Source organism: Chanodichthys erythropterus, chromosome 15 (assembly GCF_024489055.1).
Source record: "Chanodichthys erythropterus isolate Z2021 chromosome 15, ASM2448905v1, whole genome shotgun sequence".
Classification (NCBI taxonomy): Eukaryota; Metazoa; Chordata; class Actinopteri; order Cypriniformes; family Xenocyprididae; genus Chanodichthys; species Chanodichthys erythropterus.
In genome coordinates this window covers 11,277,921-11,303,128 of record NC_090235.1, presented here as the reverse complement: position 1 = coordinate 11,303,128, position 25,208 = coordinate 11,277,921, and the positions used below count along the sequence as shown (strand labels likewise).

The following is a 25,208-nucleotide window of genomic DNA, read 5'->3' as shown; positions in this document are numbered from 1 at the left end:
TCTCAATATTGAGCCAAAACAATCTGAATTCAATTGCTTTCATATAAATTCTGTCAATTAAACCTAAACCTAAACCTCTTGTATATACGTCATATAATTATATAGTGCAATATGAAATTATATGACGTGATAATATGAAATATGACTGGGATTCTGTTTTTATTTATCTGTCATCAATCAGGTATTGAACTAAATTGTCAATGTATACTTTGCATACTATATTAAATTTAGCATTCATTTAGCATTTTTTACAATAAATAAATGACTGATAAATCAGAAAACATTACATAAAATCTCTACATTGCACCTCCTTTGTGTGGCCGCTAGGTGTCAGTGGGCCGTCATTTTGTGACTGTCGCAAAACGGTTGCTACAGGAACACCGCCGCACACTCTACGGCATACACGTGGTTCCTGCGCTCTTCCGTGCCCTTCACTGCTCCACATCGACTCCAGAGACGATAACTGATCAAATCTGATCGAAATCATGACCAAACTGAGCAAAGAGAGCAAGCAGCGGCTGCAGCAGGTGTTCCAGTGCGGCCAGTTCGTCATCCGCTGGGGTTTCATCCCCACTGTGCTTTATCTGGGTCAGTAAACTACACTCGCCTGCATGTGCGCGTGTTTACATGCGTTATATCAAGGGTTTATCAATCATTTGTGTCTATTAAGGTTTTTAAACATATGCACAAACATTTTAAGCACTACAACTGTTTTAACATTGAAATAATCAGAAATCTTTCTTGAGCAGCATATCAGAATGAGTTCTGAAGGATCACGTGACACTAAAGACTGGCGGAACGACGCAGAAATGTTAGCTTTGCGTCACAATTGTTTTACTTTTATAAGCTTCATATCTATAAACAAGATTAAAGATTTGACGGTGACTTGAGCAAGCAAACAACACACTAGCACTCTGCTAGAAAGCCATAGCAACATGCTATAAACACTCCCAACACCTTAGCAACCACCTAGCAACGCGCTAGAAACTACTATGCAACCACATAGCAACGCTCTGACCACAACCCTAGCTTTGTGTTGTTAGAATTTAGTCTTCATTGCGATATTTATAGTGTATTCTTCAGTAATAAAAACCAAGTATGTAAAACAATTTCTTTTAGTATTATAATATTTGTAATCATTTTTTCTGGGTGATATTAATATCTAGATAACATTGTGAACAATGGCTGATATATTTATCTAACATGGGTAAATTTTTGTCCAAAGGCCTTAATAATAATAATAATAATAATAAACAAAGATGTGACATTCAAAGTATGTAAGGTGGTACAACTAACTTAGATCTCTTTTATTGAATCCAAAAGGTTTTAATTATATTTTGCTACATATAAAGGTATTTTAAAGATTTTGAAGTGTCAAAAGGTCATTCGGTTTAACCGTCCAAAGGACAATACAGCCATTTCATTTGTGATTAAAATATCTTAAAATGTAATAAATGTATTTATTTTTTATTCCGGCATGATTTTATAGCATCATATATCAACATAGTGCAAAATGGTATTAAAATTATGTGTAAAAATGAATTTCATTGTTGTAAATCAGAGTAATGAGACCATTTTGGATCAAGTCATGCGGTCAATATCATGTGACAGGATGTGACATCATTCAGACACCTGCAGAGGACCACATGGTCGTGAAGCAAAGTAACAAACTAACTCTTAATTATTTAAAAAAATTGTTTTCACTTGCTCATACGCATGTCCCGAAACATCAGGTCATTCGGTGCAACCGCTATAAAACATGGAAAATGTTGTAATATTTTAAAAACTTCTTCTAAATAAAATGTTTGATTGTCCTTTTGCTAGCTAGCTAGAAATCAGCCTGTTAGCATTGATTGAAGAAATATTCATTCGGTAAAACTGAAATTTTGGTTAAACCGTATGACTTTTTTTAGTGACAAATTTTGTCCATCTTGTAAAAAATGACAAAAGCAGTGTTAATTGACTATAAAAACCACATAATCTCATTAACACTTAATAAAACTTCAAAATTAATTATGTCTCCATTATGTGTTATTACACTATTGAAAACCTTATTCTTCAATGACTATCATAAATTGAGAAAAAATTGGCCGATACACCGGTGCATCCCTAAATATCATTTTTATATTGTGTAGTATTGACATATCTGTCATTGAGCAACTTGTGTTCTAGAAAAATGTCATTTTTATTCATCAATTCATCTAATTTGTTAAATCGTTTCATATATTGGCCATCCTACTAGTTACTGGAAATGTCATCCGTCATTAAGTAAGGTTTCACGTCACTGACCGAAGTCACTGCAGGACAGTTCGTCAGGATTAAGGGCTTCTGGGATGCATGTGTTTGTAATACAGAGAGACTGCATCATTTGATCAGTTTTTCCGTGTATGACGCATCACTTCCTGCAGATATGATTTACACGCTGTGATGCTCCGTCATGATTATGGCCTCAGTTAATGTTCTTCAGCAGACATGACGGGCGTTTGTACAGCGGGTTCAGTGGGCGTCTTCGTCCTGCAGCGTCATCACTGTTAAATGTAAAATGAGGAAGTGTTTATGAGGCTTTAGGGACTCTGCTCTTTATTCATACACTCCACAGAAATTTGCGTGTCTCTGTATTTTTGGCATGATGGGAAACGTTTAGAGACAAATGAGTTGCAAAAGGAAGTTGTAGCCTTTTGTGTGTCTGCTAAACTGCCACGCAGGGAAAAGCCTAAAAATTAGCATTTCTAGAGGACGGCTCGAACGTCAGAGGGATTTTGAGCCGTTTCTCTTCCAGAACAGTGTTCAGGTCACTATGTGATGCTGGTGGAGGAAAACATTTTCTGATTCACCCCTCCAAAACACTTCAAAGTGGTGACTGCAGGCCATGGGAGATGTTTAACTTCACTTTCATGTTCATCAAAACACTCTGTCACCAGTCTTGCTGTGTGTATAGGCCCTTTTACTGTTTGTACACAATGATGACGCACGCATTTTGGCAACGGAAGTGGTGTTGTTGCCCATAGGTTCTAACGTGTTAGCAACTCCGAAAGTGAGATATATATCTACAGCTTCGCGAGCGGATTAAGCAACACAGACAGATAAAGTTATTTTAAAAAGTTGACTTTATCAAATGGTATCCGGCTATCAGATCCGTGTAGTCGAGTGGATAGAAGACTAATAGATGGCCAAATGCAGTGGCCAGATATATATACATAAACCAGGGCTCTCAAGTTTTAAAGACAGGCAAGATTGACTAATATCCAACACCATGACATGATTTTTAAAGTGACCAATAACATTGACGATGTAATACACTAATTTATTTAGTGCTAAAAAAATTATTAAGAGAGAGAGATGTTTAATGTGACAAAATGTCAGTCATCGTGTGATAACAAAAATATATAACTAGGTCTAGACTACTGAGCAGGTGTTTTCAGTGAACAGGCTGTAAAACTGTTGACTAAGTTCAGACACTCTAATTATCTGGGAAACATTCTCTAACAGCAGTCAAGTTGTCATTGTTTGTGTCAATCAAGCTGTGAATTTGTTGTAACATTAAAATAGGAGATCGTGACTTATTCTGTGCTCGAAGTGATGCTCAGAGCTCCAGTGTTTTCCTCTGTGGGTGAACGAGGATGATGGTGAACAATTCCAGGATATGCTTTTTTTTCATTGGTTGTTGCGTTAAATCTTACCCAGATACAATAGTGCTATTTTCTGATTGGCTACTGTGTAGCCTCTTTCTTTTTTTGATTGGCTGATAAGTGGCAGGCTACTCTAGGGGAGACGCGCTTGATTCCTGCCCGGCGCAGCGGCATATTAAATATATGAAAAATAGTTTTTCTGCGTGAGAAATACAATGTGTGGCGGGAGTGCGTGACAAAAGACCGAAATGAGTGACTGTCACGCTCAGTGCGTTACACATGAGAGCCCTGAAAAACTTTCAGAGTTGTTAACACGTTAAAACCACTTCCGTTGCCAAAATGCGCGCGCAACTATTTGATCGCGTGGGCTGGGTCTATTGGTGCATTACACTGTAAAAAAAAGATTGTCGACGCACCTTCACTCTCTTCCACTGTAGTAAGTGAGGTCCCGCAGAATCGGTTAATGAAGCAGAACAACTCATTATGTTGGTGTGAAATATATTATTCTGGAAATGTAGAAATTAAATCTCCTACTGCTTCAGTACATATATCGCGCAGTGTTTCTGTGACTGCCCAAAGTGCGTGAATATAAGGCACATGATTGGTTGTCAGTTGCTAAGCATCTAGTTGTAACATTGTAACACCACATTGTTTCACAGTGTACAAGTTTAGCACCGCAAAGCGGAGTTAAAGGTCCCGTTCTTCGTGATCCCATGTTTCAAACTTTAGTTAGTGTGTAATGTTCAAGCGGCAACCTCCCCTTTCTCTCGTGAAGCCAATACGGAAGTGACTTAAACTGCGATTCATCGACTGGCCGCTAGGGACAGGCTCCAAAAGAGAGCAGAATCTCATAGAGTCCCATGTTAAATTGGCCAAGTTTATAGCAGAAAAAAACATGTTTACAAGTTGGTTGAAATTGTGGTTTTGGTCTATACTGCTAATTTTTCCCTTCATGACAACTCTGAGGGGGGTGAATTTTTTTATAACTTATCCGTTTAAATTATATTAAGCCTTAAAGTTCTGCATAATTAAGGGCGCGGTCACTTGAGTGACAGGTAGATGCCGCTGCTGTCTGTGAGCCGTCACTTTACCTCAGCTGCCGCTGAATTTGGCATCTCAGCCGTTTTTGTGCTCGATTATTTTATACAATTATAAAATGTGGCTTGCTGCATAATATTCGAGATTGATGTGTGTATTTGTGGGAAGAAGCATGGGGAAGAAACAGAACACACGTTGTTGGATCGTGGCATTGGCTGAAAGTTTTGATTGCGAGATTTACTACAATGACAATACCAGGAAGATATACAACTCTGACAGCACTGCTTGGATATTATAACTAAAACTGCTGCACTATTTTGAAAAAACATACTTTGGACACGGGCTCATTTGTTTGTTAGATACGATCGTATACAGTTTTACAACATAAACGCTGCTCAGATTGCATCCTTTCTTGAAGAACGATGACAGAGAGCAGATCATTAAGAAGAAATGTGAAATTTTTTTTTTTTTTTTTTTTTTTTTTTGCAATGGACATTTATATTTTACCCAAGTGCCACAGATTGGATTCATCTCGCGATCTCTATTATAAAGGTATGAAGTCCCATTTTAATTTTCCATGTTGTTATTTGCACACCCAACACAAATTACTGGTGTTGGAGCATCTATATCTTAAAGAAACACCGTAGATTGACAGTAAACCTTTAGAACGTACTGATAAAACTTATCTTTATTAATAACTTAGATAGTATCTAGATAGATAGCTCTTTTGCCTGCTAACATGGTCACGTCGAGCTAGGCGGGCGTGGTTTCAGCAACCAATCACATCAGCTCAAACCACCTCCCCGACTCTTTGCCCATTTTCAGTTATCCGGGAGTGACGCGCAGCTAAGATGGCCGCGGCCTCATTTAGGCGTCAAAACTGCTGTTCAGAACTCTATGGGTGACGTCACGGACACTACGTCCATATTTTTTTACAGTCTATGGTAATGTTGTTGTTGGAGTATAAATAAAATCTGTAAAATTTTAAAGCTCAAAGTTCAATGCCAAGCGAGATATTTTATTTAACAGAAGTTGCCTACATCGAACGGCCAGTTTGGACTACATCCCTCTACTTCCTTCTTTAATGACGTCACTAAAACAGTTTTCTGACTAACCTCCGCCCACAGGAATACACAAAAAAGAGGGCGTGGTCTTGTTGCGCTCCCACGGAGAAGAGCAAGAGTTGCGTTTGTAGAGTGTGTTTGTCGCCATGTCGTCGAAACGCTGTTATTTTCATCCCGCAGTCCAATCACCTTTGTTTGGCCTTCCCAGGGACGCTGTACTTAGAGATCAATGGTTACAATTTATGTTTAACTCGGTTCCCGAAAATTATAATTGTGGTATCCTTACTGCAATAGTTAATGTTGGACTGCAGTGCACATAATGGCCACAAGAGGGGACCATGTTTATGTATATGGCTGTTTTCCATATGAGGTACTCTTCTGAGTGAGTGCTAACGTTGTACATTTTCTGTCGCTGCTTGTGGAGATTAAAGAGTTCAGTCTCTCGGGAATTATTGTCTTTTGTGTTCAGTCGGCACAACACCACAATAATCCACATGTAAAACTATGTGCAGCACACGTTATGGTAAGAGGCGTGACCTTTCCGGGCAAGGAGCGCTAAGCTGCTGTCGAATCACAACACAGGAACCGCTGACACAATCAGAACTCGTTACGTATTTCTGAAGGAGGGACTTCATAGAACAAGGAAGTCATCAGCCCGTTTTTATGACAGTGGAAACAGCGGTATACAGATAAGTAAATTATGTGAAAAATACTGTGTTTTTTTACACGCGAAACATGAACACATGTTATATTGCACACTATAAACACAATCAAAGCTTCAAAAAACCACGAAAAACGGGACCTTTAAAAGCAAAAGTGGTGCTAACCCTGCTCCAGTGCAGGGTTTCATAACCCAGGTTAAAAAGCGGTGCTAACCCCACATCTAAATTACAAGTGTGAAATGCTCTGTGTGAAATACTTTTGACAACCCTATTCAGGGTACAATGTTTGAACCATTTGGTGCACATGGTCCTCCAGAATGGTTCGGTGGTCACGTGGCCATCAAGCGCAGTAGGAAATGCCATGATACTGTAGCCCAAACCATCATTGATTCACCTGAAGCTTCACTCTAGGCATCAACAGTCTGGGTTTTGAGCCTCTTTGGGGCTTCTCCACACCGTTACTCCCACACATGTGGGAAAGGGAGTGAAGGTGGACTCATCAGAGGACAATACATGTTTCACATTGTCCACAGCCCAAGATTTGCTCTGTTGGCACTAGGCTTGCTGCGGTAGTCAGTGTTACTGGTGTTCAGCCACAACACCGGTTACACTTGCCCACCACGGCACCACCTCCCGGCATCGTTTTCATTTTTTTTTTTTTTTTTTTCACTACAATTAAAACCTGAATGCATCTGCTCAATGCACAGATCAGCAGCAGGAGTCAGATTTCATTTATTACATGAGTGAGGAGCTGACTGACAAGACGATAGCGGAAGATTTGGTTTCAAAGCGAAATGTAAAAGCACCTATTTGCCAATATTTTGGATTTAAACCCAATGCAAATAGGGAACCTGCAAAGGTTTACTTGTTTTTCTAGTTGTTTTGTTTTTCATTAAGAATAATAATGAACCCATCATTCAAGCAATTGCTGGTAAATGACAAAAGCTCCACTTCCATAGGAATTCATTGAAAATGCTCTTACTCTGCTCCACACCGTTATGAATGCCAGTGCAGCCGTGTGAATTAGCGATTTAAAAGCGAGGTGCAAAATGGGGAACCCCCCTCCCCAGTGATACCAGTATTACCGGTGTTGTCACACGTCGATTAACCTTTGGGAAAATTTCCTCACCCTAGTTGGCACCAATGAAACTGACATTTGGCATTGCCGTGAGTGACCAAAGGTTTGGCTATAGCAGCCCGACCGTGATTATATTAACTCTCCTGATGAACAGGTTTGGTGGGAACAGGAGGGTCGAGGCACGTGTTTAATTCTGCAGTGATTTGTGGATTTATGTTTTTGGATACAAGCCGGGTTAGTACCTGGTCTGAAAGTATCAGTTTCCTCTTGCATCCTCCTGTTGAATTGTGTTGTGCCAACATTACCCAGGATACCACAGCTCTCGATGCACCTCAAAGACTTGGTCACAGATGAGGCAGCGAGATGCTCACCAACAGTTTTGAACTCTGATATGTCTTCCACTATGATGTGTGGATTGCAGTATTTTATCTGCAGCCGTGAGGTTCTTTAATCAGATCTCGCAATTGATCAATCAGAATCACCTGTCCGAGAGAACCGTGTATAAAATAACTGTTGTGAAGAGTGTGTGCAAAAGTATTGTCATTGTTTTTTCACACTGCTTGTTCAAAGCGTGTTGCACAATAAGTGAAATGGATCTGATTCAGCTCTGACGTCTGAATTCTTAGAGATCTTTCATGGGTAATGCTATTGTTGTGCTTGTGTAGACCAATATTAAATGAAAACAGGAAGAATTGCAGTTGAGACACTCAGACTCAGCTTTCTGTGCCCTTTCGCTGGAGTCACTTCCTGTGTGAGAGCTGCAATGCAGGACTTTTCTTTCTGTCCGCTCCGGATCTCCGAAGGATGTGAGGCAGTTTCATGATGCCAATCGAGTCAAATTGAGCTTCTTTGTAAGTTCCTGAAAATTGAGGAATCCAGACTTGCGAGAGTGATTGTCATCTTCGAGCTCTAATGTAATCCTTTAAAAATATGGCCAAATTTTGTCATTCATCAGCCTGCATTCTGTCATTTGATTTTTGTCATATACACCCTCAGAAGTGTCCATGCTAGTCCTGCTCAAACGGCCAATATTGGCCACGTCTAATGGCTGATTAACAAGTGTGTCAAATCTAAAATCAACTGAATGTACACCTTGCTAATGTCATGTTTTTTTTTTTTTTATTGTAAATATTGTGTAAAATAATTGTTTTTTTTTTCAGCTGTTTTGTCTCATTTGTCGTTATTAATGTACATTTTACATATATCAGCATTAAATCGAGTGTCACCTTCTCGATGGATCAGTAATCTCACAAAAGCTGTCATGAATATCTGCTAACCCCCCCCCCCCCCCCCCCAAAAAATGATATATTTCACCTCAAAATTTTTATGACAAACTAATTTTCCCCTTAAATTCTCAACATTTTGCAAATATAAAACATCTTATTAAATTGTAGTTACTTTAATGCAGAAAAAAAAAATCATTCAGTTGTAAATGATTCAAGTTTGGAGTTGGTAAGAATTGTTAGTGTTTTTGAAAGAAGTCTCTGCTGCTCAGCAAGGCTATATTTTGTTTCATGAAAAAATACAGTAAAAAGTTTGATATTGTGATATATTTTTACAATTTAAAATAGCAGTTTTCTATTTGAAAATACTGTAAAATTTATTTCTGTGATCAAAGCTGAATTTTCAGCATCATTACTCCAGTCTTCAGTGTCACATGATCCTTCAGAAATCATTCAAATGTGCTGATTTTCTTCTCAAGAAACATTTCTAATTATTATCAATGTTGAAAACACTTGTGCTGCTTCATATTTTTATGGAGGCCTTGATTCATTTTTTTCAGGATTCTTTGATGAAAAGAAAGGTCAAAAGAACAGAAATAGTAATCTTTTCAAACTTTCTGGCACCAAACTTTTGAACGGTTGGAAGATTTTTTTATATATATATTACAGTACAGTCCAAAAGTTTGGAACCACTAAGATTTTTAATGTTTTTAAAAGAAGTTTCGTCTGCTCACCAAGGCTACATTTATTTAATTAAAAATACAGTAAAAACAGTAATATTGTGACATATTATTACAATTTAAAATAACTGTACTATTTGAATATATTTGACAAAGTAATTTATTCCTGTGATGCAAAGCTGAATTTTCAGCTTTCAGATTTTACTCCAGTCTTCAGTGTCACATGATCCTTCAGAAATCATTCTAATATGCTGATCTGCTGCTCAAGAAACATTTAATGTGTACAATTGTACAAAATATTTGTGTACAATATTTTTTTTCAGGATTATTTGATGAATAGAAAGTTAAAAAAAACAGTGTTTATCTGAAATCTAATCTTTTGTAACATTATAAATGTCTTTACTGCCACTTTTGATTGATTTAATGCATCCTTGCTGAATAAAAGTATTCATTTCTTTAATTTCTTTAAAAAAAATAAAAATAAAAATTCTTACTGACCCCAAACGTTTGAACGGTAGTGTATAATGCTACAGAAGCTTTGTATTTCAGATAAATGCTGTTCTTTTGAACTTTCTATTCATCAAGGAATCCTGAAAAAAAAAAAAAAAGTACACAACTGTTTTCAACATTGAAAATAATCATAAATGTTTATTGAGCAGCAGATCAGCATATTAGAATGATTTCTGAAGGATCATGTGACACTGAAGACTGGAGTAATGATGCTGAAAATTCAGCTTTGCATCACAGGAATAAATTACTTTGTCAAATATATTTAAATAGTACACAGTTATTTTAAATTGTAATAATATTTCACAATATTACTGTTTTTTACTGTATTTTTAATTAAATAAATGTAGCCTTGGTGAGCAGACGAAACTTCTTTTAAAAACATTAAAAATCTTAGTGGTTCCAAACTTTTGGACTGTACTGTATATATATATATATATATATATATATATATATATATATATATATATATATATATATATATATATATATATATATATATATATATATATATATATATATATATATGTAATAAAATAATTACATAAAATGCATTTCATATGTATATATTTTTTTTATTTATTTATTTGTGAAATGTGATTTGTGAACAGGTACCATGATGTTTTCTTTTTAATCCTGGAGGATACAAACATTTGAGAGGCTGTGGGGAGAGTCAGGGAAAGGTCTCATTATCATAAATTTTTTGTTTAGCTCACAGGCAGCATTTAAAAGCAGCATGACCACCAGTAGTGGGAAATCTACTCAACTTCTGATAAAAGTTGATACATTTCACATATTTATAATATTTGGAGGGGACTTGCATGTTTAAAAATGTTTGTTGAGTGTTCGCTTATTACGGAAATGTTGAAAATGTATGAATTTAATTTTTACATTTTTCATAATCTGTCTGTAAATGTTTGTATCCCCCAGGATACATTGCCAGTTTGGGGGTATAAATTAGTTGACAACAGAATTTTATGAAGAATATTTAGTTCAGGTTATGAGAGAATGAATGTTTTAAAAAATCTGGCTTGCCAATTTGCGTTGCCAAACAAGCATTCTTTTTTCATTGTATGTATACCTCCAAAGGGACGACGTATCCTGGAGATACAAACATTACAATAAAAAAGAAAAGACAAAAGATCATGACATTTTATTATTTATGTCCTTATTAGATGGAAAATAGCAATAAATTAATTTTCTAATGTCTCTTTATAGTCTTGCCAATTAAAGGGTTAAAGATCAGCATCAACCACAAAAAAACCTGGTTTTCCACTAGTTCATGCTTATTTACGTTTTTTTATTTATTTATTAATTTCCCAGGATTCAAACGAGGAGCCGATCCAGGGATGCCTGAGCCCACAGTCCTGAGGTGAGTTGAACACGTGAAGCTCACAGTGTTTTAGCACAGAGAGCTGATGAACATGTGTGTTTTCTTTCAGTTTGCTTTGGGGATGAAGACGCTCCTGACGGCCACTAAAGACAAATCAGATCCTCCCGCTGAACATCCAAACTCACTGAAGATTTCGAGACCATCATCTTAGGACTGAGTGCTTGGATCTGAATGTTATGCTGGAATGTAAATACTTCGCTGTCTCATCCACCCTCTGTTTTGTTTTAAGACTTTTGCTGCTTCTTTCTAAAAATTTGTCTTGAGAAACACACACAACATAACTGAATTGTCTTTGATCTATTTAAATAAAAAAACATTGTGAACAGTCTCAGGATGTGGTCGACGTTCAGTTTTTAATAAAACACGTTTAATAAATATCTGCACAGATTTTCTGTTTTGTACAAATGAAAGTACAAAATTAATTAAAAGTACACACAAATAAATATTATATTTATAAATATCTGTCGTACAAATGAGACATTGAATACATTAAAAGTACAGACTCATAAATATTAAAATATCATGCCCTGAATCATGATGGTCAATAAATAAATATATAAGTCAAATAAATTAGCATTGATTAGTTCTTCTCAGAGGTCCGGTCGCTGGGTCTCTTCACGCCTTTTCTCCGTTGTCCACTCTTCCTCTTGCTCATGTAATTGACGGCTCTGCATGTGTCGATCATGGCGCTGGTGAAGTTGAACAGGATCGAGTGTACGGTTGTCTTTTGCATCCATGCGGAGTTGACCGGCAGAGGACTGCTGGAGATCGGATCCATCTGTCCTTCACTCACCTGGAGCTGGAGGGAGGAATAAACATTAAATATGTGTCACGCCACCACTTATTCAAATGTACGACTAGCTCCGATTGGCTGGTTCTGAGTGCACACCTACTGCCATGCTGAAATGGCCTGTTTGATATCAGTCTATCACTAGTCTTCAGAGATTATTGGGTCCTTATGAATTGAGTCTGGATTTTCATGGCTGGGACACTCAATAATCTGCATTTCATGACTTTTCACCGTCTATCAATTATTGATTGTTTTGACTGATCTTCCTTGATCTTCAACATGCAAAAGTGTCATTCATTATTTGGTGACACAAAGTAAAGACTTATTTGTTTACATTAATTAATGCATTTATTCATCTTTAATGTTAATAAAAATACAATTGCTCTTTTAAGTGAGTTCATAATGCGTTAGAAAATGTCAACTTTAACATTTTAAAAAATATATTAGTAATTTTTGATAGTAAATTAACTTTATGCTCCAAAATCATAGAGAAAAAAAAATAAATTAAGCAGATTGTAAATGATTTTGCACAAATTCATGCCAGCAACCAAAATGTAAAATAGTTATGAATTGCCATGAGAGTGTGTTGAACAATAATGACATTTTTCAGTTTTTGGAGGGAAAGTTAGATAATCACTAGATTTGATTATATAACAATTTTAGCTATTAGTGTTGAACTTACAATAAAATGTAATGAATTTGCTTATTGTAAAGATACCAACTTTTTGAATGTTTATGCTCTAAAACCTATGAATTCGATTTGATGTCTAAAATGACGTCAAGTTCAGCCTCTTGGTTAGGATGCGATGGCCGGAGATGTTGAGTTCAGGTGTGTTTACCTGGCTGTTAATGGCCTCCAGCAGTCGTTTGGTCTCATGTTTGATGTTGTTGACCATGTTTGAGGTCAGGTTTTCCTTCTCGATGTAGTTCCAGTTCTCTTTATACCACGTCAGAACACTGTAAATGCGCTTCAGACACCTTTCCTGAAACATTCATGAGGGGAGATTCTTAAGTTTGCGTATTTATGGCCAATATTTGAGAAAATCAAATGAAAACATTTCTGTCATGACAACTCTCTCTGAGTGTTTTGGCATGGAAATGGATATGACAATGCTGCTGCTGAGCAAAAACAGAGACTTGCTACTGCCAATACAAACACTGATACTCTGCTGCTGTACAAAATAGCGTAGATAAATTACCCGTAACAGATTTATACAGGTGGAGCTGGGGAAGGTGGAGGGTTTCTGAAAGCACGTTGCAAACTGCTACAGCAAATGCTGACCAAGTATTTGAAGGTTGAGCAGTGAGCTCATTTGCTACTTATATAACAGGAACCAATCAGCTGTGCCCAATAGAGAATCATGTGACTGCAAGCAGATTGAGTTAAGGACCTGTCAGCCTGTGCCATCTAGAGTTTCATGACATAACTTTGTATTTTTAATACATGTGTTGAATAAAATTATCTGTCTTAACTTTCAACTGCATTTAGTTTGAGTAACGATATCAACCCGATCTTGTACGTAACTATTTTACAATGTTTTGTGTGGGAAAAAAAAGCATTAAATTAGTGTGGCATATATGCAGATTTTATGAATGAGATCATACAAATTAGCCACCGATTTCCCAAAACATAAATTAGTTATGAATTGCCATGAAAGTGTGTTGAACGGTAATGACAGTTTCTTTTTTTGTAGGGGAAGTTAGATAAGCTTTGCACTTGTTAATACTACAATTTGAAGCGTTGAAATTACAGTAAAACTTTATATAGATGATGGCCTAGCCACTTGAATCATGAAAATGTCTGTTCTACAAACTTCCCTAATCCCATTATAGCCAAACAAACGTTGTGGGAAAAACCTGGTTCTATAAAATGCTTGGCTTGATTGTAACGATGATGGATTCTTTGTGATAAAACATTACAAAGACCTTGGACTTAGTGCAAAGTACCAGTCAAACGTTTGAACATTTATTTGAACCATTTTCCACAGTTATAATAATAGGCATCACTACTATATAAAAAACACATGGAAATACTGGGATTATAGAGTGACTAAAAAAGACATTCTGGCTAAAGACAAACTTTTAAATCTTTTTTAGAAACTACATTTCTAATTCTTTAATTCTTAAAAATACTTTAAAGTCATGCTAGGGGTCAGAAAGGTTTCACTAATTAAAGAATCAGCCCTAAATAAATCCCAACCATGATAAGTGTTCTTACTGTGCTGAAGTTTCTGGACAGGCAGCCGTCAGAAGGTCTGAGGAGAGGTGTGCTGATCCTGACACCTTCGTACGCCGTCATATTCACCGTCTCTCTGAAATCCCTCTCAAACTGCAGATGGGAGCATACAAAGTTAGTTAAAGACAGTCAGAAGTATGATGCACCTTTGTTTTATTCTGCATTTAAAAGCACCTGTTCATCACGCAGAGTTTTCACATCCTTGTGCAGATCTCTTGCCATCAGATGCCATTTCTCCTGGTCGTTCAGAGGACTCTTCACATCCACATCTTGAACTTCATCCCCAGATATTTCGGATAACTCCCCCATACTGCTGTACGCAGGCACGGCGTCCACGAGACAGATGGAAACTGCCAGTGTGACAAACAGGAAGAGCGCTTTGTCTGCAGAGAAAAGTGATAGAAAGTGAGAAGAAGTGTCAGTCTGCACATGAGGATGTCCGATCGGTCTAACGCCTCCACTTACTCAGAGCTGACGGCATCGTGATTGCGAAAGTTTGTGTGATGTCTTCAAGCAAACTCCAGAGACTTCTGAACAACACTTCTGAAGTGGTTTTTATACACAAGCTTAAGGAGTTTCCACTTTCTAACCCGCCTTTAAACTTTTAAAAAAAATGCCCTGATACTGGTTTTCACTTTTCCCTCTAAAAACTCATGGGTTTCCACAAGTTGTGACTTTGAAACAAGCCTTAGGTTTTGATACTTTTAATGTTATTTTATTTATTTTGATTTAATTTCTTTCTTTTTAAAAAACATCTTAGTTACTGCGATACAGACCTTGTGACAACTTGCCAAAGTTAAAAAACAAATTATGAAAAATGCACAAAAATACCATTTTCAATTTTTAGAAACCACATTATTATTTTAAAATTATTTAAAGTCATGCTAAGGGACAGACAAGTTTTGCTAATTAAAGAATCAGCCCTAAATAAATCCCGACCATGTTAAGTGTTCTTACGATGCTGAAGTTTGTGGACAGACAGCCGTCAGAAGCTCTGAGGAGAGGCGTGACACCTTCGTACGCCGTCATATTCGCCGTCTCTCTGAATTCTCTCTCAAACTGCAGATGGAAGAACACAAAGTTACTTTAAGACAGTCAACAACTCAACCCCCAGGCTCTTTTTTCCCAGGCTCACCCAGATTATATGTTTATTATTATGAAAAATGCACAATTTTCAATTTTTATATGAAATATACACCAATCAGGTATAACATTATGACCACCTTCCTAATATTGTGTTGGTCCCTCTTTTGCTGCCAAAACAGCCCTGACCCAACAAGGCATGGACTCCTCTAGACCCCTGAAGGTGTGCTGTGGTATCTGACACCAAGATGTTAGCAGCAGATCCTTTAAGTCCTGTAAGTTGCAAGTTGGAGCCTCCATGGATCGGGTTTGTTCAGCACATCCCATAGTTGCTCGATTGGATTGAGATCTGGGGAATTTGGAGGCCAAGTCAACACCTCAAACTCGTTGTTGTGCTCCTCAAACCATTCCTGAACCATTTTTGATTTGTGGCAGGGTGAATTATCCTGCTGAAAGAGGCCACAAGGGAATTCGGTTTCCATGAAGGGTGTACATGGTCTGCAACAATGCTTAGGTGGGTGGTACGTGTCAAAGTAACATCCACATGGATGGCAGGACTCAAGGTTTCCCAGCAGAACATCTCCCAAAGCATCACACTGCCTCCACTGGCTTGGCTTCTTCCCATAGTGCATTCTGGTGCCATGTGTTCCCCAGGTAAGAGACACACACACACCTGGCCATCCACGTGATGTAAAAGAAAATGTGATTCATCAGACCAGACCACCTTCTTCCATTGCACCGTGGTCCAGTTCTGATGCTCACGTGTCCACTGTTGGTGGTGGACAGGGGTCAGCATGGACACCCTGACTGGTCTGCAGCTATGCAGCTCCATACACAACAAACTGACGCACTGTGTATTCTGACACCTTTCTACCAGAACCAGCATTAACTTCTTGAGCAGTTTGAGCTACAGCAGCTCATCTGTTGGATCAGACCACATGGACCAGCCTTCGCTCCCCACGTGCTTCAATGAGCCTTGACCCTGTCACCGGTTCACCACTGTTCCTTCCTTGGAGCACTTTTGATAGATACTGATCACTGCAGACCAGGAACACCCCACAAGAGCTGCAGTTTTGGAGATGCTCTGATCCAGTCGTCTAGCCATCACAATTTGGCCCTTGTTAAACTCGCTCAAATCCTTACGCTTGCTCATTTTTCCTGCTTCTAACACATCAACTTTGAGGACAAAATGTTCACTTGCTGCCTAATATATCAGGTGCCGTGATGAAGAGATAATCAGTGTTATTCACTTCACCTGTTATTGCTCATAATGATATGCCTGATTGCTTTATATTTTCCAAAACACATTTTACTCTAAAACTGTGAGAAAAGCAAAGCCATACATGTAAACAGGCAGTGTTCCGAATTTGAAGTTGATATCTTAAAAAATGAGCTTTCAGTAAGATTTTGTTTGGGTGCAGTACCAAAAGTTTCCACTAGATGAAATTCATTTTCCATTTGTTTCCAATGTGGTCATTTTTAACCGTGAGGAGGAGCACGAGTCACCTTTTCGAATCATAGCAAGTGCCAAAACCTTTACCATTCCGATGAAGTAAAATATTCTATAAAAACAAAATACAAAAATTCCATCCATGGAACCTTTCCATTGCACAAAAGGTTCACAATGTATTACAAAAAGTATTACAATGTTCTTCACACTAAGAAAAAAAATAATGGTTCTTTTAAAGGGTTAGTTCACCCAAAAATGAAAATGATCCAATGATTCACTCACCCTCAAGCATAGGTGTAAATGATAATCTAGTTATTTTATTTTATACAATTATAGATATTTTTCTCACAAAAATGCATTGCTTCGCTTCAAAAGGCCTTTATTAACCCCCTGGAGCCGAATGGATTACTTTGATTATGGCTGGGTGCACACAACCATTATAAACCTGGGAGGACTAAGGATATTTTTAAATATATCTCCGATTGTGTTTGTCTGAACGAAGATAGACATATACAACTAGGATGGCCTGAGGGTGAGTAAATCGTGGGATAATTTTCATTTTTGGGTGAACTATCCCTTTAATAACTGATTATTGATTTTAAGAGTCTATCTTAATTCTCTCTGATTGTTTTCAAAGAGAAACTGTCATTTCTAAAGCCATTTGTCAAGGTTGCAACTGTATGCATGATATATTATATGGAATTTATGTCATCCAGCAACTGAATTTGAATTATTATTTTTATTATGCAAACTGCCGCACATGCAGTTTCAGATTCTCGTAGTTTCTTTTATTGTAATTACAAATGCATGAGCTTTTCAAATAAAAGAAATGAAAGTAAGCGGTAGTGAGTGTGTCGGTCTTTTCCTTCTTCATTTTGAATTCTGCTTTCTTTAAGTGATCTCATTCTGTAATATATTATTTTGCATGTCAAGTCAGTTTGATTGGCCTTCAAGTCGCGAAGACCACAGGCCTCCAGTTAATATGCATGTCGATAGTGGAGGATTCCCCTTCAGCAGGAGGGGAAAATAGTCATGGTGTGAAGATTGAGTGTGTGTGATATTATTTTAAGCAATGGTGGAAGTTTCCTGGTTTTGCTTCAGCAAGAGGGGACAAAAAAATATGCCCTACTTTTATTACATGAAGTCTTATTTCTGGGTCTCTGGGTTTTTGTTGAATTTTAAATGGGTTGAGTATTTGCTTTGTTAACCTTGAAACTATCCACTTAGTCTAATAGTTTTTTCCCCAATATTTTTGGGGATATTTTTTTATATAGTTTTCATTTTATTTGATTTTGTTTTGTACATTTGTCATTTTTATTTTATATCAATATATTTCGATATATATATATATATATATATATATATATATATATATATATATATATATATATATATATATATATATATATATATATATATATATATATATATATTATTTTTTTTATTTCAATCTGAGTACTTTATTTAATTTATTTTAGTAGCTTACTTCATCTTATTTCTGATAAAGTTGACATTTCTCATTTTCTTTTAATTTTTCCCCCTCTAATATTGATTTTATTTCAGTTTTATGTCAATTACTGAAAACGATCTAATAGTTAACAATAACATTGATGTATATAATTTTATTGATTTATTTATTTACTTGTCTCTCAGGGAATATTCCTTGTATCTATATGCAACTTGATAACTATTTCTTTCACTTTGCAACTTTTTCTTGCACTTTTCACTTTCTTTTTTTTTTTTTTTTACCAAGTATAGCTTGCATATTACTGTAAATGCACCAATTCCACCAAATTGCCACCAATTCCGTCTTAAGGTTGCATTTTAGCAATGCATATATTTTGCCATTCTACTGTGCTTATTTCCATCATTGGTGCCAGTATCAGTGGGTGGTAATAGACGAGAAATTTAGTTTTGTGCCATCGTGCAGTGAATGTTTTTTCTGTCATTTCATGGTTCATTTCCAACATTACCCCTGTAGTAAAAGAGGCCTAACGGAAACCACTTTTTTTTTTTTGTTGATGTTGCTGAGGTGTGATCAGAGATTCTGATGAGATAACATGGGTCTTTGCACTGATTCCACGAATGTTTGTGTCATTAACGGATGAAAAGTGTTTCTTTTCTGAGAATTGCTTTCTTTCTCCTGACCTTGCATTGCACACACACACCCAATTAATCGAGCACAGTATCTGAATATTAATTTACTTTACATAATAACTGAAACCGATCTTCAGATGTGGAGGTTTTGCTCCTACACTCATTTTTTTCCCCTAGTCCTGTTAAAAATACTAGCTTAATGCAGTATAATCTTCTCAGCTCGTTGGAGCTGGTGATGCAGTTCACTAACAAAACCAAACTGGCGGCGCTGGTTGACCATGTTGATCCTGGTGGTTAAGCTAAAAGAGCAGTTATCTTATCTTATGTGGTCTTGATGGTTTAGAAGTTTAGGAAGGCCAGTATTCTGTGTAAATTGAGTAAAACAACCTACTTTTGTAAGTTGTTTTACTCAAAATGAGACATTCTTTGCTCTTTAGGAGTTGGCGTATGTTGTGAGGTTGCTGTGAACTCAAACAAAAGGGTTTTCAGAGAAATAGCCTACTTGTGAAACTATAGATGTTAACTAGAGATATTTTCACATTTATGCTTAGACATGTTTTTTTCCGCAGAAATTCAGCATCTAATGTGTGATTGTGTGGGCGTTTTTTTTTTTTTTCTTTCTTTTTCTTTTTGGTTTCTGAAACTCTGGGTTTTTATTGCCACCATTCACTGATGATCCCTGACAACATCTAATGTAACTTGAAGCAAGAGTGTAACCACCACAAGTGAAGTGAGAGAAGTGAATCAGACCTCAATACTCCAAAAATAGACCACCAATTACGCTTTGTAAGGGCTTTTAAAATGAGCAACTTAAGATTTTCTGGCTTGAGTAAATACCAGCTTCATCAAGTAGGGATGCATCAATGATGAGTTACAAAAACTGTCATGACGAAGAGCCTATGATCTCTTCGGTTGCTACAGTGGGTACGGAAAGTATTCAGACCCCCTTAAATTTTTCACTCTTTGTTATATTGCAGCCATTTGCTTAAATCATTTAAGTTCATTTTTTTCCTCATTAATGTACACACAGCACCCCATCTTGACAGAAAAACACAGAATTATTGACATTTTTGCAGATTTATTAAAAAAGAAAAACTGAAATATCACATGGTCCTAAGTATTCAGACCCTTTGCTCAGTATTTAGTAGAAGTACCCTTTTGATCTAATACAGCCATGAGTCTTTTTGGGAAAGATGCAACAAGTTTTTCACACCTGGATTTGGGGATCCTCTGCCATTCCTCCTTGCAGATCCTCTCCAGTTCTGTCAGGTTGGATGGTAAACGTTGGTGGACAGCCATTTTTAGGTCTTTCCAGAGATGCTCAATTGGGTTTAAGTCAGGGCTCTGGCTGGGCCATTCAAGAACAGTCATGGAGTTGTTGTGAAGCCATTCCTTTGTTATTTTAGCTGTGTGCTTAGGGTCATTGTCTTGTTGGAAGGTAAACCTTCGGCCCAGTCTGAGGTCCTGAGCACTCTGGAGAAGGTTTTCATCCAGGATATCCCTGTACTTGGCTGCATTCATCTTTCCCTCGATTGCAACCAGTCGTCCTGTCCCTGCAGCTGAAAAACACCCCCACAGCATGATGCTGCCACCACCATGCTTCACTGTTGGGACTGTATTGGACAGCTGATGAGCAGTGCCTGGTTTTCTCCACACATACCGCTTAGAATTAAGGCCAAAAAGTTCTATCTTGATCTCATCAGAACAGAGAATCTTATTTCTCACCATCTTGGAGTCCTTCAGGTGTTTTTTAGCAAGCTCCATGCAGGTTTTCATGTGTCTCACACTGAGGAGAGGCTTCCGTCGGGCCACTCTGCCATAAAGCCCCGACTGGTGGAGGGCTGCAGTGATGGTTGACTTTCTACAACTTTCTCCCATCTCCCGACTGCATGTCTGGAGCTCAGCACAGAGATCTTTGGGTTCTTCTTTACCTCTCTCACCAAGGCTCTTCTCCCCCGATAGCTCAGTTTGGCCGGACGGCCAGCTCTAGGAAGGGTTCTGGTCATCCCAAACATCTTCCATTTAAGGATTATGGAGGCCACTGTGCTCTTAGGAATCTTAAGTGCAGCAGAATTTTTTTGTAACCTTGGCCAGATCTGTGCCTTGCCACAATTCTGTCTCTGAGCTCTTCAGGCAGTTCCTTTGACCTCATGATTCTCATTTGCTCTGACATGCACTGTGAGCTGCAAGGTCTTATATCAGTCCAGTCAGTATAATCAAACACAGCTGGACTCAAATGAAGGTGTAGAACCATCTCAAGGATGATCGGAAGAAATGGACAGCACCTGAGTTAAATATATGAGTGTCACAGCAAAGAGTCTGAATACTTAGGACCATGTGATATATTTTAGTTTTTCTTTTTTAATAAATCTGCAAAAATGTCAACAATTCTGTGTTTTCTGTCAATATGGGGTGCTGTGTGTACATTAATGAGGAAAAAAAATTAACTTAAATGATTTTAGCAAATGGCTGCAAAATAACAAAGAATGAAAAATTGAAGGGGGTCTGAATACTTTCCGTACCCACTGTATGTAGAAACAATTCAAAGGTCAAGCTACAATGTCTAAGTTTTGCTGAACTAAGTATATTCTCCATTTATTGCCACAGCAAAAACTCACTGTCACTCTCTCTCATATGCAGCTGACGCATTAAATGAAGATGCATGCTGCATTCTACATCTGTTAGTCATCAATACAGCAGGGTATGAAGGAAACATTGCTCATATGTTCTGCTTAACGAGGACTACAGCTAGCAAGAATGTGATATTACATGCTTGAAGAATCGGACATCTGTAGTGCTTATAGCCAACTTTTCAGCAACATGTGACTTCAAAATTCATATTTGAGGTTTGATATAGTTTGTTGTTGTAGAAGAAATTGTGAGTCTTGTAAACAGACTTTTTACTCATACTTACAAAACCCACTAGAAACTCCTGAGGGAACCCACACTTCAGGATTGGCCTAAATTGCTGCAAACCAGCAGTGTACAGTATAACAGCAAAAAAAAAAAAAAAAAGAAGGCTTACATAAATATGTTAAAAAGTTTATTTTTACATCTTGCGTAAGGAACGTTTCATCAAACATTTAAAACAGCATGTAAAAGTATGACAAAAAATAACACGCGTTTTCATAGGTCGAGTAGCTACTCGCGCAACAGATCCAAAACATAACTGTAACCATAGCAGGGTCATTCTACAGAAACATCCACTTTTCTGTCCCTAGACTTTACAGAAATGTTACACTTGAAAAACACTTTAGGATTACAATTGTTTTTATATTTTAATATGAAACAATATGTTATTTGAACAATTAAGTCTTCTTGAGCCATTAATGTGGCAATATTTGTTTTTTAATTAATTATAAAAATTCGTCCCCACAGTCATGTACAGAGGGAAAGTGCTTTATTGTATACATAACTATCAAATATATAAGGTAAATGACATAAAAAAAACAAATGCCGAATAAATATTATAAAATATACAAACCGATTCCAAAAAAGTTGGGACACTGTTCAATTGTGATTAAAAACAGAATGCAATGACGTGGAAGTTTCAAATTTCAATATTTTATTCAGAATACAACATAGATGACATATCAAATGTTTAAACTGGGAAAATGTATCATTTTAAGGGAAAAATAAGTTGATTTTAAATTTCATGGCATCAACACATCTCAAAAAAGTTGGGACAAGGCCATGTTTACCACTGTGTGGCATCCCCTCTTCTTTTTATAACAGTCTGCAAACACCTGGGGACTGAGGAGACAAGTTGCTCAAGTTTAGGAATAGGAATGTTGTCCCATTCTTGTCTAATACAGGCTTCTAGTTGTTCAACTGTCTTAGGTCTTCTTTGTCGCATCTTCCTCTTTATGATGCGCCAAATGTTTTCTATGGGTGAAAGATCTGGACTGCAGGCTGGCCATTTCAGTACCCGGATCCTCCTTCTACGCAGCCATGATGTTGTAATTGATGCAGTATGTGGTCTGGCATTGTCATGTTGGAAAATGCAAGGTCTTCCCTGAAATAGACGACATGTGGATGGGAGCATATGTTGGATATACCTTTCAGCATTGATGGTGCCTTTCCAGATGTGTAAGCTGCCCATGCCACATGCACTCATGCAACCCCATACCATCAGAGATGCAGGCTTCTGAACTGAGCGCTGATAACAACTTGGGTTGTCCTTGTCCTCTTTAGTCCGGATGATATGGTGTCCCAGTTTTCCAAAAAGACCTTCAAATTTTGATTCATCTGACCACAGAACAGTTTTCCACTTTGCCACAGTACATTTTAAATGAGCCTTGGCCCAGAGAAAACGCCTGCGCTTCTGGATCATGTTTAGATATGGCTTCTTTTTTGACCTATAGAGTTATAGCCGGCAGTGGCGAATGGCACGGTGGATTGTGTTCACTGACAATGTTTTCTGGAAGTATTCCTGATCCCATGTTGTGATTTCCATTACAGTAGCATTCCTGTATGTGATGCAGTGCCGTCTAAGGGCCTGAAGATCACAAGCATCCATTATGGTTTTCTGGCCTTGACCCTTACGCACAGAGATTGTTCCAGATTCTCTGAATCTTTGCATGATATTATGCACTGTAGATAATGATAACTTCAAACTCTTTGCAATTTTTCTCTGAGAAACTCCTTTCTGATATTGCTCCACTATTTTTGTTCTACTGGTGTAACAAAAATCTCTTATTTTGAAAGAAAAAATCACACTGATGATATCACTTGACTTCCTTCTTCCTATATCCTGAAGATCAATGAAGAAAGGCCAATGGAAAGTCCACTATCTCTTTTCAGTTATCAGAAATTTGAATTAGAAAATCATAATTTCATATGAAGCTTTTAGTTGAAGTCACTTGTGTGACCTACTTTATTGTTAGAGAATAAAAAAAAAAAAAACTAGAATACAAATGGATTAAATTTCTTGATTTAGTGAAAATATCATGATTGACAACATGTGGATTGATACCTTGCAGCAGCCATTTTGTAAAATGCATTTTTCATGAAAATTGTCACTGGTGTTACCCGTTTAAAGATAAGCTATTCATTTAGTTCTTTTGCATAAAATAGCACTAAGATTACATGATTCTAACTTTTCTTTCTCATTGTTAATCATCCTTTGGGCAGATATGGCTAAATGAAGGGTTTATGGCTAAATTCAGTGCAGCGAATTTACAGACAGTTTTAAAATGTTGTTTATGACCTTTTACTGACTGCTTTCAAGTGTCAATGATCAAGTCTTTGATTGTATACCAGATGTAAAAATGTTGTCTCATCTACTTAATTCTAGTTGAAGAATAAGGATCTTTGGTCTTCTGTATGAGGCACTGGTGATTCATTGTGTCACTGATGTTACTGTTTTTTGTCTGTCACATTAAATAAAATAAGTGATATGAGACATGATAATAATTTTACATCCATTGAATTCTGCTACACTGAAGAATTAAGATTTAAAGGATTGCATCATTACTTTTTTATAACTGTTTTTCAAATATTTTCATTGTTATAGCAAATACATGGTTGCGAAATTGAATTAACATAATTCAATCACACTTTTAACTAACCTGATTAAAAAAAAAAAAAACACATAATCTCCTTATTTATTTGCATTATCATTATTTTTCTGTAACTCTGACTGCATGTGCTGAAAAAATTTAGAAATAATATTTCATAAAAATGAAATTGCCAGAGAAGTAAGGTAACACCAGTGACAAAAAATGGGTACATGCGGTCTTTAAATAAATGCAAAAAAAAAAAAAAATCATTAAGCCGTCATTTATGTGTTTTCAGTCAAAGTGTAATATAATAAAGAAATACATTTTAAGACATTTTGTCATACCAAAAGTGGACGTTTCTGTAGAATGACCCAGATAAAACATAAGTAGGCTATTGTTATTATCACTTTATTACATATTTTCATGTCACAGAAAACTTGTAAATCTAAATAGTGCAAAACTTTTTCGTGTAAAACATCTTTAAGATGACTAATTTTGGGGTTGATATTGAATATCATATCATATTCACTCGCCGAGCCAGAACACTAAACGTGACAAAACAGCTTAGGGAAAATACGCAATTTTGCCAAATTTTTGCCAAATCTTTAAATCAAGATTGGGGAGATTTTGTTTTGATGGTTTCCCCTCAGATCTGCTAGACAGAGAAAATTTGGTGGACTCTCCCTCTCTGAAAAAGGGTAATAAATATCTATTTTGCCAAGTAATTGACTTTCAAATTGAATTTACCACAATAACCCATTTCTTTTTCTTTCTTTC

The 25,208-nt window shown here is 36.9% G+C and overlaps 2 protein-coding genes across 2 annotated transcripts; one reads left to right on the top strand and one right to left on the bottom strand.

Moving 5' to 3' along the window:
- The first annotated feature begins 379 nt into the window (after positions 1 to 379).
- Positions 380 to 11,771, top strand: tomm7 (translocase of outer mitochondrial membrane 7 homolog (yeast)). The gene is made up of 3 exons (XM_067361613.1): positions 380 to 588; positions 11,205 to 11,253; positions 11,324 to 11,771. The coding sequence occupies exons 1-3, from the start codon at positions 486 to 488 to the stop codon at positions 11,337 to 11,339; spliced, it is 168 nt and encodes a 55-aa protein (XP_067217714.1). The 5' UTR covers positions 380 to 485; the 3' UTR covers positions 11,340 to 11,771.
- A 75-nt stretch (positions 11,772 to 11,846) lies between these two features.
- On the bottom strand, positions 11,847 to 14,813 carry il6 (interleukin 6 (interferon, beta 2)). Its single transcript, XM_067361612.1, has 5 exons — positions 14,766 to 14,813; positions 14,475 to 14,683; positions 14,283 to 14,393; positions 12,904 to 13,047; positions 11,847 to 12,073 (listed from the first exon to the last, which is right to left on the bottom strand). The coding sequence occupies exons 1-5, from the start codon at positions 14,779 to 14,781 to the stop codon at positions 11,855 to 11,857; spliced, it is 699 nt and encodes a 232-aa protein (XP_067217713.1). The 5' UTR covers positions 14,782 to 14,813; the 3' UTR covers positions 11,847 to 11,854.
- Between the last annotated feature and the right edge of the window lie 10,395 nt (positions 14,814 to 25,208).